Below are 20,275 nucleotides of genomic sequence, written 5' to 3' on the forward strand. Positions count from 1 at the left end.
TCAATTATAACTAAAAGATAAATCTGAGAACCCGTCATGTTAATTGGTCCAAAAATATCCAAAAACATATCATCCCATGGGGATTTAGGTCGAGACCTCACAATCATGGGTTGCACCCTGGGTATTTTGGATTTATAACTTAGATTGCACATAACACAGTCGCGGATTTCCCCCTCAATAAACTTGTCCATATCTGGCCACCAGTAAGATGATCGTAACCTCTCTTTTGTCTTGGTGATCCCAGGATGGCTAACATGGCCCAAACTTACAAATTCTCTAAGGAGGAATGAGTTTTGAACCCCTGAACAAAATGCCTCCATCAACAGAAAGTTCATTCCTCACATACCAAAAAGGTTTAGTCTCATCTGAACCACATTTCGCACTTATCCAATTACTCTGAATCAGATTCATAACTTCTTTGAGAGTATCATCTTGTGCTACCTCATTGGACCATTTCTCTTCAGAAATATGATTAGGTTCCACAGTACAGACCCATTCACCACTCTCAAACTTCATCACACTAACTACAATCCTCAGAAACTAATCTTGAAAATACATCTGCAACCATATTGTCCGCACCAGGAATATACTTGATAGAAAACGAGTACTGCTGAAGACCAATTATCCATTTGGATATTCTACTTGATATCATATCCAAACCTTAATTCTCAAATATCTCCACTAAAGGCTGGTGGTCCGTTCTAATTTCGAAATCATCGCCCCACAGAAATGTCTTCAGTTTCCTTCCAGCCCAAAAGATCGCTGGGGACTCGTGCTCGACCACAGAGTACCTCGTCTCTGGTTTTCTCAAACCTTGCGAATGGAACATGACAGTCTTTATTCCCTTGGGACCCATCTATTGCAACACAGCACCAAGCCCTTTTACACTTGCATCAGTAGTCAAATAGATTTTAATTCGGTAATAAAACTCTGTAAGAATGGCGCACTAGCTAACTTTTCCTTATTAGTCAGAAAATCTTCCTGACATGCACTCGACCAAGCAAAATTAGTTCTTTTCTTAAGAAGCAATCTCATATTAGATGTGAGTTCTGAAAACCCTTTAATAAATTTGGCATAATACTCAATCATGCCGAGGAAACTCATGAGCTCATCTTTAGAACTAGGTGAGGACAACTTATGAATAGAATTAAATCTTCCTTTGGTTTAACACCCTTTCCAGAGATATTATGTCCAAGATAATTCAAAGAATCTGATCTGAATTTACATTTTTCAATCTTTACCGTCAAATTACCATTACTTAACCTAGTAAGTATAGCTTTGAGACGAGAATCATGTTGCTCTATATCACCAAAGACAAGTATGTTATCTTGGTAAATGCACACATCATCAATACCCTTGAGCAAACTTTCCATTACCCTCTGAAAAACTGAAGACGCAGAAACAAGCCCAAAAGGCATCCTAATGAAGCGGAAAGTTCCAAACGAAGTAATGAATGCCGTAAGATCTCTGCAAGATGGTTCAAGTTCAATCTGGTGGTATGCTGACGTAAGGTCGATTGTGCTAAAAACCTTCGCACCACCCAATAAGACCAATAATTCATTTATATTAGGGAGGGGATATCTGTCAACAACCACATTCTTATTTAATTGGCGCAAATCTATAGATAGACGCAAGTCCCCATTGCCTTTCCTTGCAGCGACCACCAGAGAAAGCCATTCGGTTCCTTCCACCTCCTCAATTATCCCATTTTTTTTATTTATTCAACTCTTTTTCCATTTCATCTTTAATAGATAAAGGTATCCCCCTGACTTTACAAGATGAAGGAATATAATTATTTTTCAGTTTAATCCTATGCTGATAACCCTTTAGACAACCTAGCCCATCGCTTAACACATTGGGAAATTCCATCTTCAAGTTCCTTGTGAATTCACAATGGTAATCTTTGTCAACAACACACACAGGGTCTTTTAATAATATCTGTGGATCAGAATTGGGATCCAAGTAAACACCAAGATCACCCTGATGTATCAAACTTATTAGACTATCTCCGTTTTTCGATACATAAATATTTCCTGAAATCATCCTACCTCGATACTCAATCATTCCCAAAACATAACCAAGTAGCTTTATCAGTAGCTCCACCATAAGCTACTGAAGTTAGATCAGGTTTGAACAATTTCACCTAGTGCTTTAACTTGATCATGTATAATTCATTGGACACAATAGTTATTTTAGCACCCGAGTCGAATAAAACACAGGTTGAAATACCATCAACTAGGATCTCATCAAATGGGCATGACTTCTTAGTAGTAACACAACCAATTTCAGAAACAATCTGTCCGCACTCATATTCATCAGAACTTGTATTGACACCATCACCCTCACATACATCTATTCTTTTAACCGTTGGAGGAGGTTTAGTTTTACAAACTGATGGATAATGCCCCTTTTTTTTTTTACACTTACTGCAAATGTTACCAAGAGCGGGGCATTTTTTATTGTTGGAAGATGACCACTCTTATCACTCTTATCACACCTATAACATCTCAAAGAGAAAGAGGGACTATTCATCTTTCCTTTATTATTAACAAACTTCTCCCTGTATTGTGTTCTGGGAATACTTTTCTTTTCATTCACACTTTGTACTTTCTTTTCATTCACACTTTGTACTCTGGCATCAGTCATTTTATCTTTGTTGATAATAGCTACACACTTCAATGAGTGCTCCATTCTTTTCGCCACAACAATAACCTCATCCAAGGTGGGCTGATTCCTAAGCCATAGTTTTTCCCTAACTTTATCCATGTTGAAACCCAACATGAATTGATCACGTAAGTGCTCATCAATCAAACCATCAAATTTGCATGAAGAAGCTAACTTCCTCAAATCAGTTAAGTAACTTTCCACCGTTTCTTCCTCACGTTGCATTATTTTCCCAAAGTGATACCTTTCAAGTATCGTACTTATTTTAGGAAGGTAGTGTTTATCTAATTTGCATATACTAATTTCATAGTCATTTAAACCTTCAGCTTCAACAGTAGACAGTTCGGGTAAATGATCGAAAACATGCTGGCCTTCTGAGCCCAAGCAATGGAGTAATAAAGATGTTTTTCTTTCTGCGCTTAATGATGCACCACATACCCTCACATACCTTTCGAAAACTCATTTCCATTTCTTCCATTTAATTGGGGGCTCACCCGGAGAAGCTAAAAAAAATGGGGCAGCAGTAACGTTCTGCATTGCACCAAACATCGAATGCACCACCTGAAATAAGAAGTATTAGTATGCTATATCTGAATTTACAATGTTTCTTTTGCCACAATTGTATTTCAACTAATGAAAATTGAAAATTATTGTGAATGACCACTCACAAGTAAGTTTTCATACCAAGATGAATAACTATATAACTAATTTTTTAGCTCCGAGAAGAACAACCTTTTTTTTTTTTTAAATGACGTATCATAGGAGAGAAAGAGAAAAAACAAATAATAATAAGCATGGGACATTGTTTTATAAGAACATTAACATGCTCAATGCTATCACATAAAGCCTTAAATATATCTCCTTTCATTAATGAAATGCGCGCGCATCGCAGTGAGCAGTAAAAGTCTTAGAAACGTCATAACATTTATGGGCGTGCGTATCGCTGAAGCAACATGCCAATGCCAGAAGGTTTAAATGTGTAGCGTGCGTGTCGCTGTGGAAAAACAGAATGTCTTAAGCTTGTGTCTCACAGTGAGGTAAACCAGATGAATACAAGAGCAAATCTCAACGTGATTAACACTTTTCGTATCCGAGGCTTCAAACTGCGTGAAAGCAACAACAAAGTCCGTAGCTAGGCAACCGTGCTAAAAGGAGAAGCACGTCAGCACTGCTCATCACGTATTGTTATGTTGGAATTAATTACGTGCCACTCGTTTCCTTGAATCCTCTCCATGACGATGGAAGCTCAACAATGAGGATAGAACGCCGCTTGAGTAAATCTTTACCGTTACTTGTTTGCCTTTAAACTTCAACTCATTGCGCATTAGCATAAGTCAAAACGTTGTAAAAATCAACCCTTAGAGTCAATCACAATAACTTAAGCTTAAATATGTACAACGGTAAACAGCACACACCGATTACTCCCAGCCCAAATGTAATGTAAGTGTAATAAAGCGAGCACTGTGTGTCGATGAGCATTAACGTCAAGTACACTGTCTATTACTCTTTATTCCGACAATTCTCAACACTAGAACGCAAGCAGCACACACCGATCGCTCCCAACTCAAACTTGCCAAGACCTTAAAAGTGAGCGCTGTGTGTCGATAACTGCATATATTTTAAAAACACTGAGAAATTGTTCAGAGTAAGCAGAGTTTAAAGCGTAAGTCCAAGCAAATGTACAAAGCAAAGTCTCACCACCAGCTTGAAAGTTGAAGTGTGTTAGGATCTTCTTGTTGAAAAGGACTGCCGACAACGCCAGTATTGTATTTGAAATCAGACTCTTACAAGGATAAGTTCAAGAATATAGATTTATTCTTCTTAAAAGATCCTATCCACCAGTATCCCAGATCAGCTCCAACCGCTATTCACAAGAACCTTGTAATGATCCCAACCTTCCAACTAGACATAGATTCTAAAGAACTCAAATATGTTATTAATAGCAACCACAATAGAAATAGGAGATACCACAAGAACGATCTTTAAATGGTTTGTACTAAAAGCATTAGAAAATGTGTGTGGTATGTGCGGTTTAATTTCTGAACAATTTTATCTTTTCAGAATGACTTATCTGCAGAGTTCAGCAGTATGAGTGAAGAACGTACGTCTAGTAGAATCCTGAATCCTCTTTCTCCAGGTAGGTTATTACGGTGCTTATTTTACTCAGAATGTCCGATCAGACCCTTTTGTAGTCCTTGCTCAGTGATAACACATTTGCATTGCTTTTGTCCATTTGGTAAATATTCTCTTTTTTGAGTCATCCCACAAGGCTAATATTGGGCACTTTGAGGAATTTGTAGGTTTTGTTTGATAATGCAGCTATCTCCAAGACATATTGTTACTGGTTATTTAAAATATACATGGCGTGTTCTTGTGTCTCCACATAAGAGTATTATTTACACCTCAGGCTATTGGCTGGTTGGTGTATCATTCTTGCTTCTAGGAAAGGCTTCCATTGGAATGCACGAGGAACTATTTTATAGTGTTTATCATATTCAACTGTTTATCTCCTATATCCATTCTTGGGCTTTTAGGCACTGGCAAACCCAGTATGTCAGGCAGTAATGCGATAAACTTGTGTGTATGCAGTGCTTGTGAATAGCATTTCTGTATGCTCGTGTTAACATGTGTTGGCACATTAAAGCCCGGTCAGTTGGCTTTGCCTATGTTTGTTTATAGAAGGCATTGTCTAGGTTAAGATCAAATACATGCAGACTGGAATAATATGATTAATACACTTTTAAATCAAACCTTTCTTTACAGTGAGAATAATCCATAAGCAAGATCATAGTTACCAATTTCTATGCTATGCATGTCCTTCTTTTAATTTTCACATTTGTAGTTTCATATTATCCATAATGTGTTTTTGTAACATCCGCATTTAAACAATGAAAAGTATCAGTAGGTTGGAAGATACAGGAGTGCGTAATTTGGAGGCTATACATTTGTCTTATTACATTTCACCAACAATTAATTTACTGAACAATAAAACTTTTAGTATATGTACCCTAACCGATTAATACCCAATAAATAATCCATTACCCCTGCTGAATTTTATTTCCTTCTATATCTTGGGTTAAACTGCGCTTTTTGGTTTTCTATCATTTTCGCTAATCTTCTTTTGAGTTTTTTCACTTAGTCTTTTCAGATGTTCAATTTATCACGTCTCCTGACTCCCCAATAGCTGCACTCCGACAAGGTAAAAGGCCATTCATGTTTTCTTTTAACAATCTTTGACTGATGTTAAGGTGCAATGTCAAAGGCTGAGCTCCTTTATAAGGTCACAGATCTCTGAGGTGATTTGCAATATCCTTTTTTGTTTTTAAGATTGGATTTTTCAACACCTGTTCATATTCAAGAACAACAACAAATTTTGCTCTGACAGAGAAAAGACAACAAAGGTTGTGCAGACTAGCAATATAAATGGAGTCAGTAAAACTCCACTAGTGTCTAAACCAGGGGTTTCCAATCTTTTCTGTATTGAAAGCTACTTCTGATCAGTGAACATCGTCATGAGTTACTGAAGGCCAAGTTACTCGTGCATTGTTACCAGACACCCGCTCGCTCAGCTTCATTGACTTTAAACCTAATGTCCAAGGAGCCTGATACTATGTTTTGAACAAAATACTGTTACTAGGGGTACTATGATAGGGATACCATGTGTGTCAGTGAGTGCATGGTCTGTGGGGATGCGTGAACATGTGTGTGAATGAATGGGATATGTGCGAATGGTAGACAGACTGTGTCATCTTGTGTAAATGTTCTGCCAAAATGTTCCTAATAAGGAACATTTTTCTGCATTTTAAGGGCCAGATGTACGACCCTTTCATTTAGCCTCGCAATTTGTGACTCATTGCGAGTCGCAAATTGCGAGGCTCTAAATGAGATGTTTTTGCGATTCCCAATGGGGTTGCAAATTGAGAGGCTCATTAATATGAATGAGCCTCTCGCAATTTGCGAGCCCATTGGGAATGCCAGCCCTCCCAGGGATGGTGGCCTGCTGGGCTCAGCTGACCACCATGTTTGGGACTGCTTTTTAATAAAGCAGCTTTTTTTTTTGAAATGCAGCCCTTTTTCCTTAAAGGAAAACGGGATGCATTTAAAAAGAAATGAAATTAAACGTTTTTGTTTCATTTTTTAATGGCAGGCAGTGGTCCCTGGGGCCACTGCCTGCCCTTAAGAAGTATTTTTTGAGACAGTCACAAAGTGGAAGAGGTCCCCACTGGCAGTGAGATGCCTGCTACAATTCTGAGTGGAGCATTGATCATTCTCAGGCTCTTCTATCTGCAGTATGATAATAATGTAAAATAAACATAGCCTTTCCTTAATTTCAAAAGGAAAACACAACACTTATTTATTACAGTTCTTAGTTGTAAATGTGATTAAGGCTGGGAGCTACTCTGAAGGCTTCTGCGAGCTACTGGTAGCCTGTGATCGACTGGTTGGAGAAATTGTACTCATAAGCTTTCAACCCATGTACTGATCACTCACTAATTCCCCACTAATACATAAACATCCTCAAGTGAGGCCTCCCCTTCTTCGGGTGTCTCGCCCCTTCCCCATCAACAAGATACCCAGCGCAAGTGCAGGAACCAGTAGCATATGCAAACTGGGATAGGTGGAACTGCAGCAATAAGGAGATAACTTGAGTCAGGAGATGGGATCAGTGTGTAAACTGTTCCAGCAAGTCCCCCAGTAGCATGCAGTAGTATTAACATTGTAAATGAACCAGCGCTGCATCCATCATGTCCTCCAACCACATTTTAGGAGTAGGGACTTTATCGATCTTTCATAGATGCAAAACACTAATCTTCGTAGCCCACAGTGCCGTGGACACCTATCTGGATAGGATGCACGAGGGTTTGCATAATTTCGAACTATCTTATAATGGTGCCAATCAGTTTGTCAGTCTCTGCAAGGTGTGGCAGTGTAATAGATGTGATTCCATACTTGACTCCAGTACATCTGTATCAATGTGCATTCCCAGGGAATGTGTACTTTATCACTACCTACCATTCCGCCAAGCCAGCACTTGAAATGCAGCCTACGTTTCTCTTTGTGCAATTTCTCTCGTGACCAGTGCCAATGTTGGAGAACTTTAAAGACGGACTAAGCATCCCTGATTGAGACTGCTTTTTGCACATTACATTCTAGTGTTTGCACAAATTGCTGGGGAGAATCTGTTTTTAAAGTTTTAAGCGCTTTATGTAACAAATTGTGCCTAACACTAGAGGGCTTGTGTCTTTTGGCCCATTGGGTGTGCCATAATTTGCACATCCATGTCTGTTAGAGTGGGACATTTGCATTGGTCATCTTGGTCAGGCCTCTAATCTTCCTCCTAAGAAGACTACATGAGGAACAGGCTGACACAACTGCGCAGTGGACTAGGCATCATTGTGTGAGACTGCTTTTTAGGTCTCGCCTGACCCAGCGCATGCGCTGGTCTGGGGAGACTTTTTGAGAGGGCTCCAAAAAGTGCTACCAGGCCAGCCTAGAGCCACAGTGCATGTGCGCGGGCGCGCGCGCCATGCTTTTCCGCGATTACTTTCGCGGCCCCACGGCCCCTTTGATGTTTGATCGTGATCACTTTCCCGATGCGGCCGCTTGTTTCATTTTTGGTTAAGCATGCCAATAGAGTGCATGTGTTTTCTAGCGTCTCCGTTTTGCACTTCTGTTCTGTCCATCCGCAGCGCTCCATGTCGCGCTCTCTTGCCTGCGTGCTTCTTCCAGCCACTCTGTGATGCGATCACCCTTGTCTGCTTTCCGCCCCTGTGTAGCTTTTTCGCCTGTCTGCTTCTTTACCCAGCTCCTCCTCTCTCTCTTCCCCATTTTGCTTTTCTGCGCAAGGCACTCCGCATTGCTCTCACTCTGTGTTGTTGGCTTTCCCTTGCACCCTCTGTGTTGTATCTCACTGCTGTGTACTGCGTTGCTTCTACAATCTATGCCGTTTCTTTAAAAAACACACAAAACACTTTCACATGTTTTTCCCTTTTTATTTATTGATCCAACTCAGACCGGTAAATAAAAAAGCACAAGCACTGACAAAGCCAATAGGTCTGGCCTATAACTTAAACATTTGGCAAAGTTTGCGTCCATCTGTGTTTTGACTAGTGTACGCCCTTCCCTTCTTCCCTCAGTGTCTTTCCCTATGTTGGCACTCTAATATTCCCAAGAGGCAGTACGGTCACTGTGCAAACCGCAATTACAAAAAATATATTAACGAAGACACCGGTTTAGCAATTTGTAAATGAATCTTTTCACCCTCATACTTTCTAACAGCAATGACTTTTCTTACATATAGAGCACATATTTGGATGTGTCAACGTGCTGCACTCTGACAACCGAATGACTCGGAACTGTGACAGGTGTATTATTAAATAACAGAACACTGTCAAAGGCACAGAAATGTACTTTTTCTGAATGACGGTCATCACATTATATTTGGTTGCTTTATCATTCAGTTTCGGTAGTTTGCTTTCCATTCTGCAGTCAAAAGCGCACGATTCTCACTTCTTTTGATATCACTTCTCTGCCCTGGAGAGTGGCCGACAGCTTACTGATGGTGAACATAATTGTTCTGTGTTCTGCTGCCACTGTTGCAGACTACACATTTCACTTGCATTCCTGTTGAGAGGCTATTTGAAACCTGACATTCCTTCTGTTTGAAGTGAATTGCTTTCTTTTAGTGTAGCTCTTGCATGTTCCCCCAGTAGTGCAGGTGTGACTGTTAAACACCTGGATGCTTCTATTTGAAAGCTGTAACAGACATGAACTGTGCCTCTCCTTTGTACTAATACATTATCTCCTGGCACACACTTTCATGACATGGGTGTGTTTTATTCATTTGGTGTGGCTTAGATGACTGGAGTTTAATTTACTATTTTTAGTAGTTTCAGCACCTAAACCAATCCAAATTGAAGCTGTTTTTCAGTAATATATAATACAAAAGAACCATGCATGCATACTCAAGGAGTTTATGTGGTGAAACGAACGAGCTGCCAAAGGAAATATCTAACCAGTAGGCAGGTAAAACCTAAGTATGTCACGAAACACACAGCTGCATGTGCCAGAATGCAGGGAAGTGGCTGGGCGACTTAGAAGAACCGAGGTTAGTGGGATGTTAAAAAAAACAAGCATTGGCATAGCCAATACGTCTCGTTTTTGGGGACCTTATAAGTGTTTAGCCATGCAACACTTGATGTTGTTGCACCAAGGATATTGTGCTGGATAACTAAACAACTAAACACTTATAAGGTCCCAAAGGCGAGACCTATTGGCTATGCCAATGCTTGTTGCCTATTGCAGTTTGCACAAATTGCTGGGGGGAATCAGATATTTTTAGAGTTTTAAATGCTTTATGTAAAAAAAATTGTGCCTAGCACTAGAAGGCTTGTGTTTATTGGCCATTTGGCTGTGCCTTAATTTCGCGCGTCCATGCCTGTTAGAGTGGGATGTTTGTGTTGGCCATCTAGTCTTCCTCCTAAGAAGACTACATAAGGAAGCAGCTAGCCTGTCCGCGCCTGTCCGCACACTGACTGCGAACAAGTGCTTTCCATGCTGCCCTTCTGTTCCAGGAGCTTTGGCGTCCCCCTGCTCCTTTCCCTACTCTACTTCCTCCACAATACAATACACTAGAGAGGAACTGCTACACATTGGTACGCAGTGTGAAACCTCACCAGAGGTTTATACTGGAAAGGAAAGCTTTGAGACTCTTGCAGGCAATACAAGTATGGAACCTATGAGTAGGAGGTGAGGCTTAATGAATTTTTCTTGTGAAACATAGCACCAAAATAGTACATTTACTAGCCGAGGGTGGAGACTGAGATGCTCTCTTTATTACAGAGACCTGGACCGCCCCAGATACAACAGTAGATCTGGGCCTTGCATGCCCTCTGGAGTTCAAAGCCTACCATTAGCCCAAAGTCAATGAAAAAGGAGGAGAAGTTGGAATCCACTATAAAGAAAAATAGAACCTCTTGCCCCTCCCGCTTGACCAAATGGAAGGGTCAGAAACCCTGGGCTTTACCTTTAAAACAAAAAGAGGTAGCACCTTCTCCGGGGCCCTTTGCTATAAACCTCCAGGGCTCACAAGCTCCTTCCTAAATCCCCTGATACAGGTACTCTCCAACACGGCGCTGGCACTCTCTAACTTCTTTATCCTAGGGGACTTTAACTTTTGGGCTGCAGGGGATCTCCTCCCCTTAAGGAACTGTTAAGATCATGCGACGTATTAGGCCTTCAACAACAGGTGCGCGGCCCCACTCATCAGGCAAGGCACACTTTAGGCCTCATCTTTGCCCCAGATGGAATGAGCTCAGTTATTAATATTCTGCCATTATGCTGAAAGTATCACACCCTCATTTCATTCCAGATAAGGGGAAAGGAACCCCGTTTCCCCAGACCAGCACCCCCACCATCAAGGACAGGTAGGGTGTGGCATATATTGAGAAAGACAGATGGGGTGCCCCTTTTTGACCCCCTCTCCCCATCACTATTGACCCTGAGAACTCCTCTATGTATGAGCAGGGGATCCTCAATACCTTGGATAGAATAATCCCTGTCACTAAATCTAAACCTCGGCATAGGCTTTCTGCACCTTGGTACAATAAGTCTTTGAAAGCGCTCAAACTAGCTTGTACGAAGCTCAAAAGGAACTGGCAGAGGGGTTACTCCGAAGATGACAAAAATGCTTAAAGATCTTGCTATACAATTACAAAAGAGAGGTCAGTAAGATTAAAGCAGACTACTTCGCCCATGAAATTCTGGTGGCCTCAAATGGCCAGAAAATGTTTTTCAAGATCCTCCGTGAACTATCTAATCCCTATTGATTAAAAAAAAGACAGTCACCCCTTCGCAGGGATTGTGCTATAATCTTGCTGATTTCTTCGATAAAAATATCAGTAAGATATTGGAAGATATCGGTAGCCCCACTCAAACTGCACCTAACATGGTCCTTTAGCGTCTAAAGGCACCATAGCGTCCAGCAAATAGGTTAAACTTTTTTAACCTATCTTGATGGGGTGCTTCCGACTCATTGCAAAATCAGCCTCTTCTGGATCACCACTGGATCCCCTAGCCTCTAAGGTATTAAAGAGTTGGAACATGAGCTGGCTTCCCTAATTCTGCAGCTATGTAATCAGGCCCTGTAGCCGGGGACTGTACCATCGGCCTGGAACTCCTCTTCTAAAGAAACCCACATCGGATCCACTGATACTGAGTAACTACAGACCCGTAGTACTCCTTCTCTTCTCTCTGAAAATAGTAGAGCGATATGTGAGCAGAGGTTATCGCACTTCCTGGAGGACCACTCCCTCCTTGAAGATGAATAATTTGGGTTCCGACCGAGACGCATGGTACAGAGTTGGCTCTAATTATGGCACTGGATAAGCTGCAGATGAGGATGGACGGAGGTCAGTCGACAGTCTTAATTATGCTTGATCTGTTGGCTGCACTCAACACAGTCAACCATACAATTCTCCTGGGTAGATTAGCGTCATTTGGAGTGCGGGGCTCTGTGCTGAAATTGGTTAAATCATATCTGGCAGAGCGTAGTCAGACCGTTGCTTTGCAGCCTCTCAGTACTGAATACAAATGCCTGTGTCAGGGAGTGCTGCAAGTATCAGCACTTAGCCCTGTACTGTTGAACGTCTATATGAACCCCTTATAACACTCATAAAGGAACTTGGCTTGAAGTTGGGTAACTATGTGGACGATACACAACTAATATTTTCCCTCATTAACAACCAGGAGGAGGCACTTGCAGCCGTTCAAAGAGTCATGACAGAAATCCGTTAGTGGATGAACACTTAACTCCTTCAAACTAAATGGCAACAAAACGAAGTTTCTATGCTGATTAACAGGTAGGATCCCCATGACACTTCTCCATAATTTCTGGCCCCTCTCAACGAGGCGCCACAACCATCAGACATATTTCCCAATCTTGGGGTTATGTTTAACAATAAACTGTCCCTAGAGAGCCACTTGACAAAAGTAGTAGGCACGTGCTTTGCACTACTCCTTGGACTAAGGAAAGTGCTCCCACTGCTGCCCTCACATTCCAAACCCCTGGTGGTGTGGAGTGTTCTACACGGTAGACTAAATTATTGCAATGCGCTACTTCTTGGAGCACCTGACTATTTGATTAAGCGTCTGTACAGAGTGCAAGTGACTGCGGCAAAGCTGGCACTAAACAGACCCTGAAGGGCTTAGGTACAGGACGCCCTGAAGGAACTGCAATGGCTCCCTCTAAAGCAAAGCATCATGTTCAAAGGACCTTTAAATAGAAACGCCTGTGCCACTGCAACATACATATAAAAGATACATTTCTACAAGACATCTCAGCTCAAGTACCGCAAACCTTGTCCGTTCCCAAACTTACCTGAGGGCCAGGCATGGCGACCAGGCCTCCTCAGTCAAGGGAGCCCAGATGTCCAGATGTGGAACAAGCTTCCTTACACATTAAGGGCTTCAACAGGGTTGTTGCAATTCAGAGAGGCCATGAAGAATTGGCTTTTCCCGAAATAACCAGGTCCTGGCCGGACGCTGTGTATGTGCATCTTCAGCAAGTCAGTTTTCTATGCCCACTTTCACCAGGATGCCAATTTGGTGATGGTCGCACTCTATAAATGCCATAAATAAATAAAATAACTGAATTTCATACGTGATTCTCGAAGCCCAGAATTATATTCCCTCACAATAGAGTTCCACTCATCGTCTGGGAATTGTTTGCTATCTGTGTGTCGACCACTTACTAAGAGCATTTAGGACCCCTAATTGAAGATGGGCATATAATCCAGAGAATGTCCCTTTGAAATCCTTTCACATATGTCAGTACCGGACTATAGGCAAGATGCCCAGTGGTGTAGGAGTTCTGCCTAACTTATCTGAGAGTGTGCGAGTCAGATGAGTATGCTGCCATTTCTGATCTAGTGGCAGATCAAATTTCTGCCTGAGTCTCAAATGTCATCCATGCATCCCTGGTAAGCGTATCATCAATCATAACTATCTTCTGTCCCTCTTACCTGACCAACTAACTTCCAATCTTCATAGCTCCATTGTGCCACAATGGAGTCCTAGAATGAATTGTCTTGTGTATCCTTGAAACTTGTGGGCCCGTAAAGACCTTCACACCATCCTGGGACGTGTAATACACTGCAGGATCACCTTTCACCTTAGCAACATGCCTTTTCATGTGGACCCACAAGGGGTATCAATGGAATAGACCTCCTAATATGTTTCTTTATAAGGTAAGTGAAGCCCTGCGTTACGTATATTGGAGTGCAATTTTGAATCCGGGCTTCATCCTGAATTGCTATTGCTAGCGGGTTCCAGGGCCTGGAGAAATAGCAAGATGGACAGTGCTCATCCGGTCTACTACCCCTGTGGATGAGGCTCCTGCCTGCGCCTTATCCCTGGTGGTCCTGTGGGAAAGCCTTGCTTTTCTGCTGCTCCACTTCTGTCTGTCTGCCTCTGTGTGCCAGTTTTCTGTTGTAGTGCCTTTTCTTGTTTCACTGCCTTTTGTTTACTACTTTTTCACTGTCTTACTTATTTTGTCTCACTGTTATTTCTGTGTCTGTATTTGTTTTTGTGTGATCGAAACAACAAGAGAGTGTGCCTTAGGTTTAGCTGAAGAGCACTACTGTAGATACCTTTTTGGTTTCTTTAGAAAGCCCTCACTCACCAACCTTGTTGGTGACTGGCCGAATGCCACCCCGGTGTGCTACGACACCAGAACTACTGCGGAGCTGGGTTTTTTGTGCGTGGTGTGTAGTGGATTAAAAATGTACTGTTTGTATCTACAAAAATGATTTTTAATGGGAGTCAAACAGACATATATAAAAACAAATAAATGGACGTATGGACTGAATAAATTGTTCAGCCAAGTCACTTCAGTGTGGTCAACATGTTTCAGCCTATGTGTTACTTATAACAGGCATTCGTCAGGACCTTAAGTGTGGGTGTAACCTCGGCGGTGTGGGCGCGCTGAGGTCCACCCTAACCTGGGGTTATAAATGTAAAAACAATTTCATAAAAAGTCAAAATTGTGGAAAAAGATGAGAGAAAAGTGTTTTTCTGGTGACTCCCGCAATGGAGAGGAACCGAGTTTATTCTAGGTAATAAACAGATAGACAAAGACAAACGACAAAGAGAGACACACATGTTAAGATTAGACATGGCCTTGCCAGTTTGTCGACAAAAAAATGTGCAGTAGAATATACTCTGCGTAGTGCACTTAAGCTTTACCGCTGAACTATTGTGCTGTTTTGGAGGTCAGAGAGTGCTCACACGCTGTAGGTAAATCGTGTCAATAACTGTAATACATACACCGATAGAAATGGCCCAAGACAGAGAATAACGTTATGGCAAAATCATTGTGATGAAAGCACTATGCGTAGGAAATAAACACAAAGTGTTGATGGGCACTGGGCATACATAGGTTAAATAATATCTCACTTTGGGTGTATAAAGTCACTACACCATGGGTCTCGGGAGGGGGGTGGAAGCTACAATGGCACACCCTAGAAAGAAAACAAACAGGGAGAGAGCAAAAGAGGAGGTGGAGGTAAATAAATCATAAGTAAAAGGCAGACGCGCGTTACTTAGCTATGATCCTGAAGTCGTTGGAACTCACGCCCGCAAAGCTTGGCACCCGCATGGCACCTAAGCGATACCTCTGAAACCGGACCCCAATGGTGAGTGAGAGCGGGGTCGGTGTGCTTTTAACGAGAGAAGTGCATGCCTCGCGCACTGGACGCGAGGGTGGGGGGTGTGGTTCAGGGGATGCGTGCCCACGGAGGGTGTACTGACGTCTACCGTGCAGGAGCCAATAAGCCTGAGTGGAACGGCCCGGACTACATTGTGACGAATCAGATGCGAGGATACGAACGAAGTGTTCGTAGTCAAGGGAACAAAGATACTCTTTGTTGTGATCGGAAATAGAGCATATGTTCAACGCATACAAAGTAATTGGTTAGTCACACTGGATGTCATCTAAAGTTCCATTTATATTTACCGGTGATAATCACGCGCAATTTATGTAATTCACAAAGCGCGAAAATCACGGAAATTAAGTTGTTATGGAATGTTCACATGGTATGACGCTGGTGGTGCAAATAGCGGAGGGCTCATGAGAAGATTATCTTCATGAATACCAGGTGCACAAAGGGGTGAGGGGAGCAAAGAGGGAAGAGGGAAAAGGGGGTTTACCTGTTATGGCTGCAGTATGAGTAGCCGGGCACCATGATAATCAGATAGAAACCACAATATGGAAACTAAACACTAAAACCAGGAAGTTTAACGGAAGGGGGGAATATCTCAAAATTTAGTTAGTGTGTTTACAAGAGAATGATACATGCGACAGATTATAAATAGCCCAACGCCTCCATGGAACCTCCAAGGAGGGAAAAGGGATGTTCTAACATGGGTGCAGGATAACAATTGGCAGAGAGTTCACTAGTTAGTGATGCAGTACAGCGGACCAGGGAATGTTGTAGTTTAAACCCTGGTGATGAGTGTCCAGCCAGTACACCCACCTCTGTTCTTTCTCAAAAAGGATTTTCTGGGTGTTGCGTTCTGCGTCTACTTGCTCAATTATGGTCCACCTAAGATCATTAGCGGTGTGTTTGTGTTGCATGTAATGATCACTAAGTTTGGTTGTCATTCTCCCACAGCGAATGTTACTTCGATGTTCACCAATTTGTAGTTTAATTTTGCGTGAAGTCATGCCAACGTAGCGTAGTCCACACGGACAGGTGATCAAATACACTACATTCGTCGAGTTGCAATTTGTGTGGGTACGCTGTATCCAGGTCTTGCCTGGTTCCAGATCAAGGGTTTTTGTCTGGTTGGTAAGATGACAAACGCTGCAGGAGGAGCAAGGGTAGTTACCCACAATTTTTGGTAGGCCCCAGACTTCTGTGATAGTAGGATTCCTTATCTGGTTGTTTTTTGGGCATGTGTGGACCAAGGTGTCTTTTGAACTATGTCCCTTTTTGAAAGAAAAAAGAGGCTTTTCCCACTGCCGGTTGTTACTTGTGAGTATGTTCCAATGTTTGTTCATTACTTTCTTAACAGTGTTGGAAGCACTACAATAAGTTGTCACACATGTCAGTGGTAACTCCTCTTTTTCTTTAGGGTAGTCTTCCAAGAGAGCCTTCGTTTTTGTGTGCCCTTCGCTGTTGTACTTCCCTCCGCTGCCCCCCCCACCCCGCGGCCTCTCCCCCCTGCCATTCTCGCGCCCGCCTCCCAGCTATGCTTTCCTCCCCCCTGCTCTATTTAATGCCGGCCGCTGCACGTCCACGCTGCGGGTGCGCCAAACAGTATTAATCATTGGGGATATCTAGTATCGTGCAGAACCTGGGGACGTGAAGCGAACAATGGTTCTGCCACAAATTTACTTTAACATTAAATATAACTTCAAAGTTATCAATCCCTTTACTTACTTAGGATATCACAAATGTTTTGTCAAAGAATTGTCTAAACACATGGTGATAAGACATTAGCACAAATTAATTATGGTATACAGTAATTTATTAGGTCAAAGCAGAAAATTAATCATGAAAAGGCAAGTACTAAACACATTACTTAAAGTGAAAAAAGTGTGACACAGTGCATTATTGTGTATAACGTACAGACATCATGACATTTACATTAAATATGAAGACAAATAACAAAGCAAAATTCAAAAAAATATATTGAGTCGAAAAGTACATACATTCACACATGGACCTCTAATTTCTTAATACAGTTTATAGGGTCACTGCGGAATGTTTTTACTTCTAATTAGGCGTCGACGTTTCGACCCTACTGAATCTTGTGCTTTAATATAGCATCAAATAAGGGTCTTCTTCAGAACTGGAAATAAATGGGTGTTTAGCCTGCATAATAGAAAGGGGAGGATGTGTGAATTTGAGCAATCACATGTGTCTAGACTATTTGTACGGTGAGACTTGCAGCATATGCTCACCTCTTCCAGTGTGGTTCACAGAGAATCCAAACTAGTGGTCACATCAATGAGCACAGTCGTCGCTCATGAGGTAGGACATACTGTCCTCGTTGTGGCTCAGTGTAATTCTAATGAACGTAAACCGCGTTATTTAGTGCACTTCAAGAATTACGATTGATTCAAAATTAAAAAAGACAAAGAAGGCATTGCAAGATACTGACCTATGTATTCTTTTCACATGGATCGTTTAATGAAAAAAACCACTGGTTGGAGATTTCCGTGGGTTTGTCCTTCACGGGCTCTGGATGTGTCTACATAAAGAGAGAATCACCGTGTAGGTATATTGTACCTATTTCAGACTGAGTAATCAATCGTGTTTAACCAAAGAGACTGACCTTTAAACTTCTTTACTGGCACTTGACATTTAGACCTTCAGCTCCAGTTCCGGAGTATGCTCTGGTGGGCTATATATTTGTAAAGAAGGTCGTATTAGTGTGAAATCAATCGTGAAAGGGATTAGCATCCGGTTAAAAGTAAATCGTAATTTACCTTTAGGCGGCTAACATTTGGCATCGCCGTCGGGCTTTCCAAATTGCCCTGTGTCACTGGTAGACACACAAACTGAGTCACGTATTCATCCTTGGACTCTGTGTGAAGTTAAAAATCGGCGTTAGTGTGTGTTTCAAATTGTTTCATTAGGAAACAAATAGACGAAGAAAAGCATTCCTTCGGCGTCAATCTGCAAAGTACCTGTAAACGGCTCGCATTTCGCGTCGCCGACGCTGTGTCTTCTCCAAATCGGAATTAGCTCAGAGTGAGAGCTTTAGGGCTTTCAACGCGTCTGGCGTCCTCGCTGCCCGGGTGCACGTCAGGAATGCAAATTCCTGCGTGATGAGTCAGAGCAGTCCCCGTCAAGGGTTCTGCTCAAAAGTAGCATAGTCTGTTGAATTTAAGGAATCATGAACGAGATACATGAATGTGTCTCTTGTTTGTTAGAAGTGTGTGATCCCCTATGGAAGGTGAAAGGACGTTTATTTATTAACTGCACCCCTACTCTAGTCGAATCAGCGAAATCACTAGGAATCACACTGGACAAGAACTTAGACATGAAAGCCCACATCAAAGCAATGGCAAAAAGTGCCCGTTTTCACTTGAACTACATTAGAAAAGTGAAACCATTCATTTCTATGGCAGACCTCAAATTGGCAGTCCAATCTGTAGTTATTTCAAGGATTGAATATGGATGTACAACCCTAGCAGGTCTATCTAAAACTTTCACAGCACCACTAAAAGCATGTCTCAATGCGGCCGCAAGACTTATAACCGGATCGAGGAAATTCGACCACATTTCCCTACACCTGAAAGCATTAAACTGGTTACCTTACGAAGCCAGAATTCAACTTAAAATGGCATGTATTACACACAAAGCGCTCCACTACAGAACACCAAGATATTTGGCCAAGAAAATTGAACTATCGGGGGGAAACAGACCTGCCAGAAGTGCTAAGGAGCTGTTGCTGAGACCACCCATCTTCCGGAAGAAGAAAACGTATGACAGAGCTTTCTCCGGAGCAGCCCCCAGAATTTGGAACTCGCTCTCTCCAAACATTAGGAAAATTCCTAACGCAGCAACATTCAAGAGGGAAGCGAAGATCATCCTAATGAGTAAGTTCCTTTCGTAAACAAGACGGCTCATCACTAGCACCGTGATATAGATGTTCTCATAACAGTCCTTCGGAATATGTAAAGATAAATCACCAGCTACACTGTGGATAACCATTTACGATTCTATACTACTCGAGACTCACAGATGTAGAATGCTCGGAAAAAGACACTTCGGAACATTTGTATTGGAAGTCCCTGTACACCTTGTACAATAAGCAGTTCCAATAACTTTAATTGGAACATTGAAGTTAAACATATTAGGGAAATAACTTTATATATGTGATTCCTGACAACACACGGTAACCTAATCTTGTCACTGTATATTTATTTGCTAAAACTGTATAGCTGCATACCTAATTTACCTCATATTACTGTAAATCGTCATGCTATTCAAATTGTATCGCTAACTTACCTCATGTAATTGTGAAGCACTCTGATACCCAAGGGTCACGTCGCGCTATATAAAACTCTTTACAATCAAAAATGCGCACAATTTGACAAGTGACAAATGAATATGCTCAACAAATGGTGATATCATTCTTTTGTACACTTTTCGACGAATCATCAATTACAGGTATAATACACAACATAGAGAAACAGTAACTTGTCTTTTGTGTTCTAACTGAGAGGCAACACAGTATTCACGAATCATATACATATGGTTAATCAACCTGTGCATAACAACGAGATCTGCCTTGAAATTTCTTCAGACTCATTTAATCCTCCCTGCACTGTGTCCAAAAGATGGATCCATTTACATTCCCTTGTGTTCAAGGACCCGCCCCTTGGGTTACGTATGATTTTCTCCAGAACCCACCATTTCAAACTATCATGGGAATGTTGCATCTCAAGAAAGTGTTGTACTAAAGGTGCACCTTGTACCTTACATCTAATATGTGAGCAGTGTATTTCACTTTTTGTTTCGTCTTGCCAACATACACTTTGGGACACGGACAGCTTATGATGTAAATGACCTCTTTCGTGTTGCAATTGGTCTGGTGG

At 41.8% G+C, this 20,275-nt stretch overlaps 1 protein-coding gene across 6 annotated transcripts in view; it reads left to right on the forward strand.

Annotated features, from left to right (window-relative positions):
* Positions 1 to 20,275, forward strand: part of CEP44 (centrosomal protein 44) — a 242,714-nt gene that overhangs the window by 101,789 nt on the left and 120,650 nt on the right. For 3 of the 6 annotated variants that reach the window (XM_085641846.1, XM_085641845.1, XM_085641847.1), the window contains exons 8-9: positions 4,726 to 4,801; positions 5,804 to 5,863. In XM_085641846.1, coding sequence (XP_085497972.1) covers positions 4,726 to 4,801; positions 5,804 to 5,863 — 136 coding nt within the window. The remainder of the gene's footprint in view (positions 1 to 4,725; positions 4,802 to 5,803; positions 5,864 to 20,275) is intronic. The other 3 variants (XM_085641849.1, XM_085641848.1, XM_085641850.1) reach the window with 1 other exon arrangement.

The sequence above is a fragment of the Triturus cristatus genome, chromosome 2_2 (genome assembly GCF_964204655.1).
Source record: "Triturus cristatus chromosome 2_2, aTriCri1.1, whole genome shotgun sequence".
NCBI lineage: Eukaryota > Metazoa > Chordata > Amphibia > Caudata > Salamandridae > Triturus > Triturus cristatus.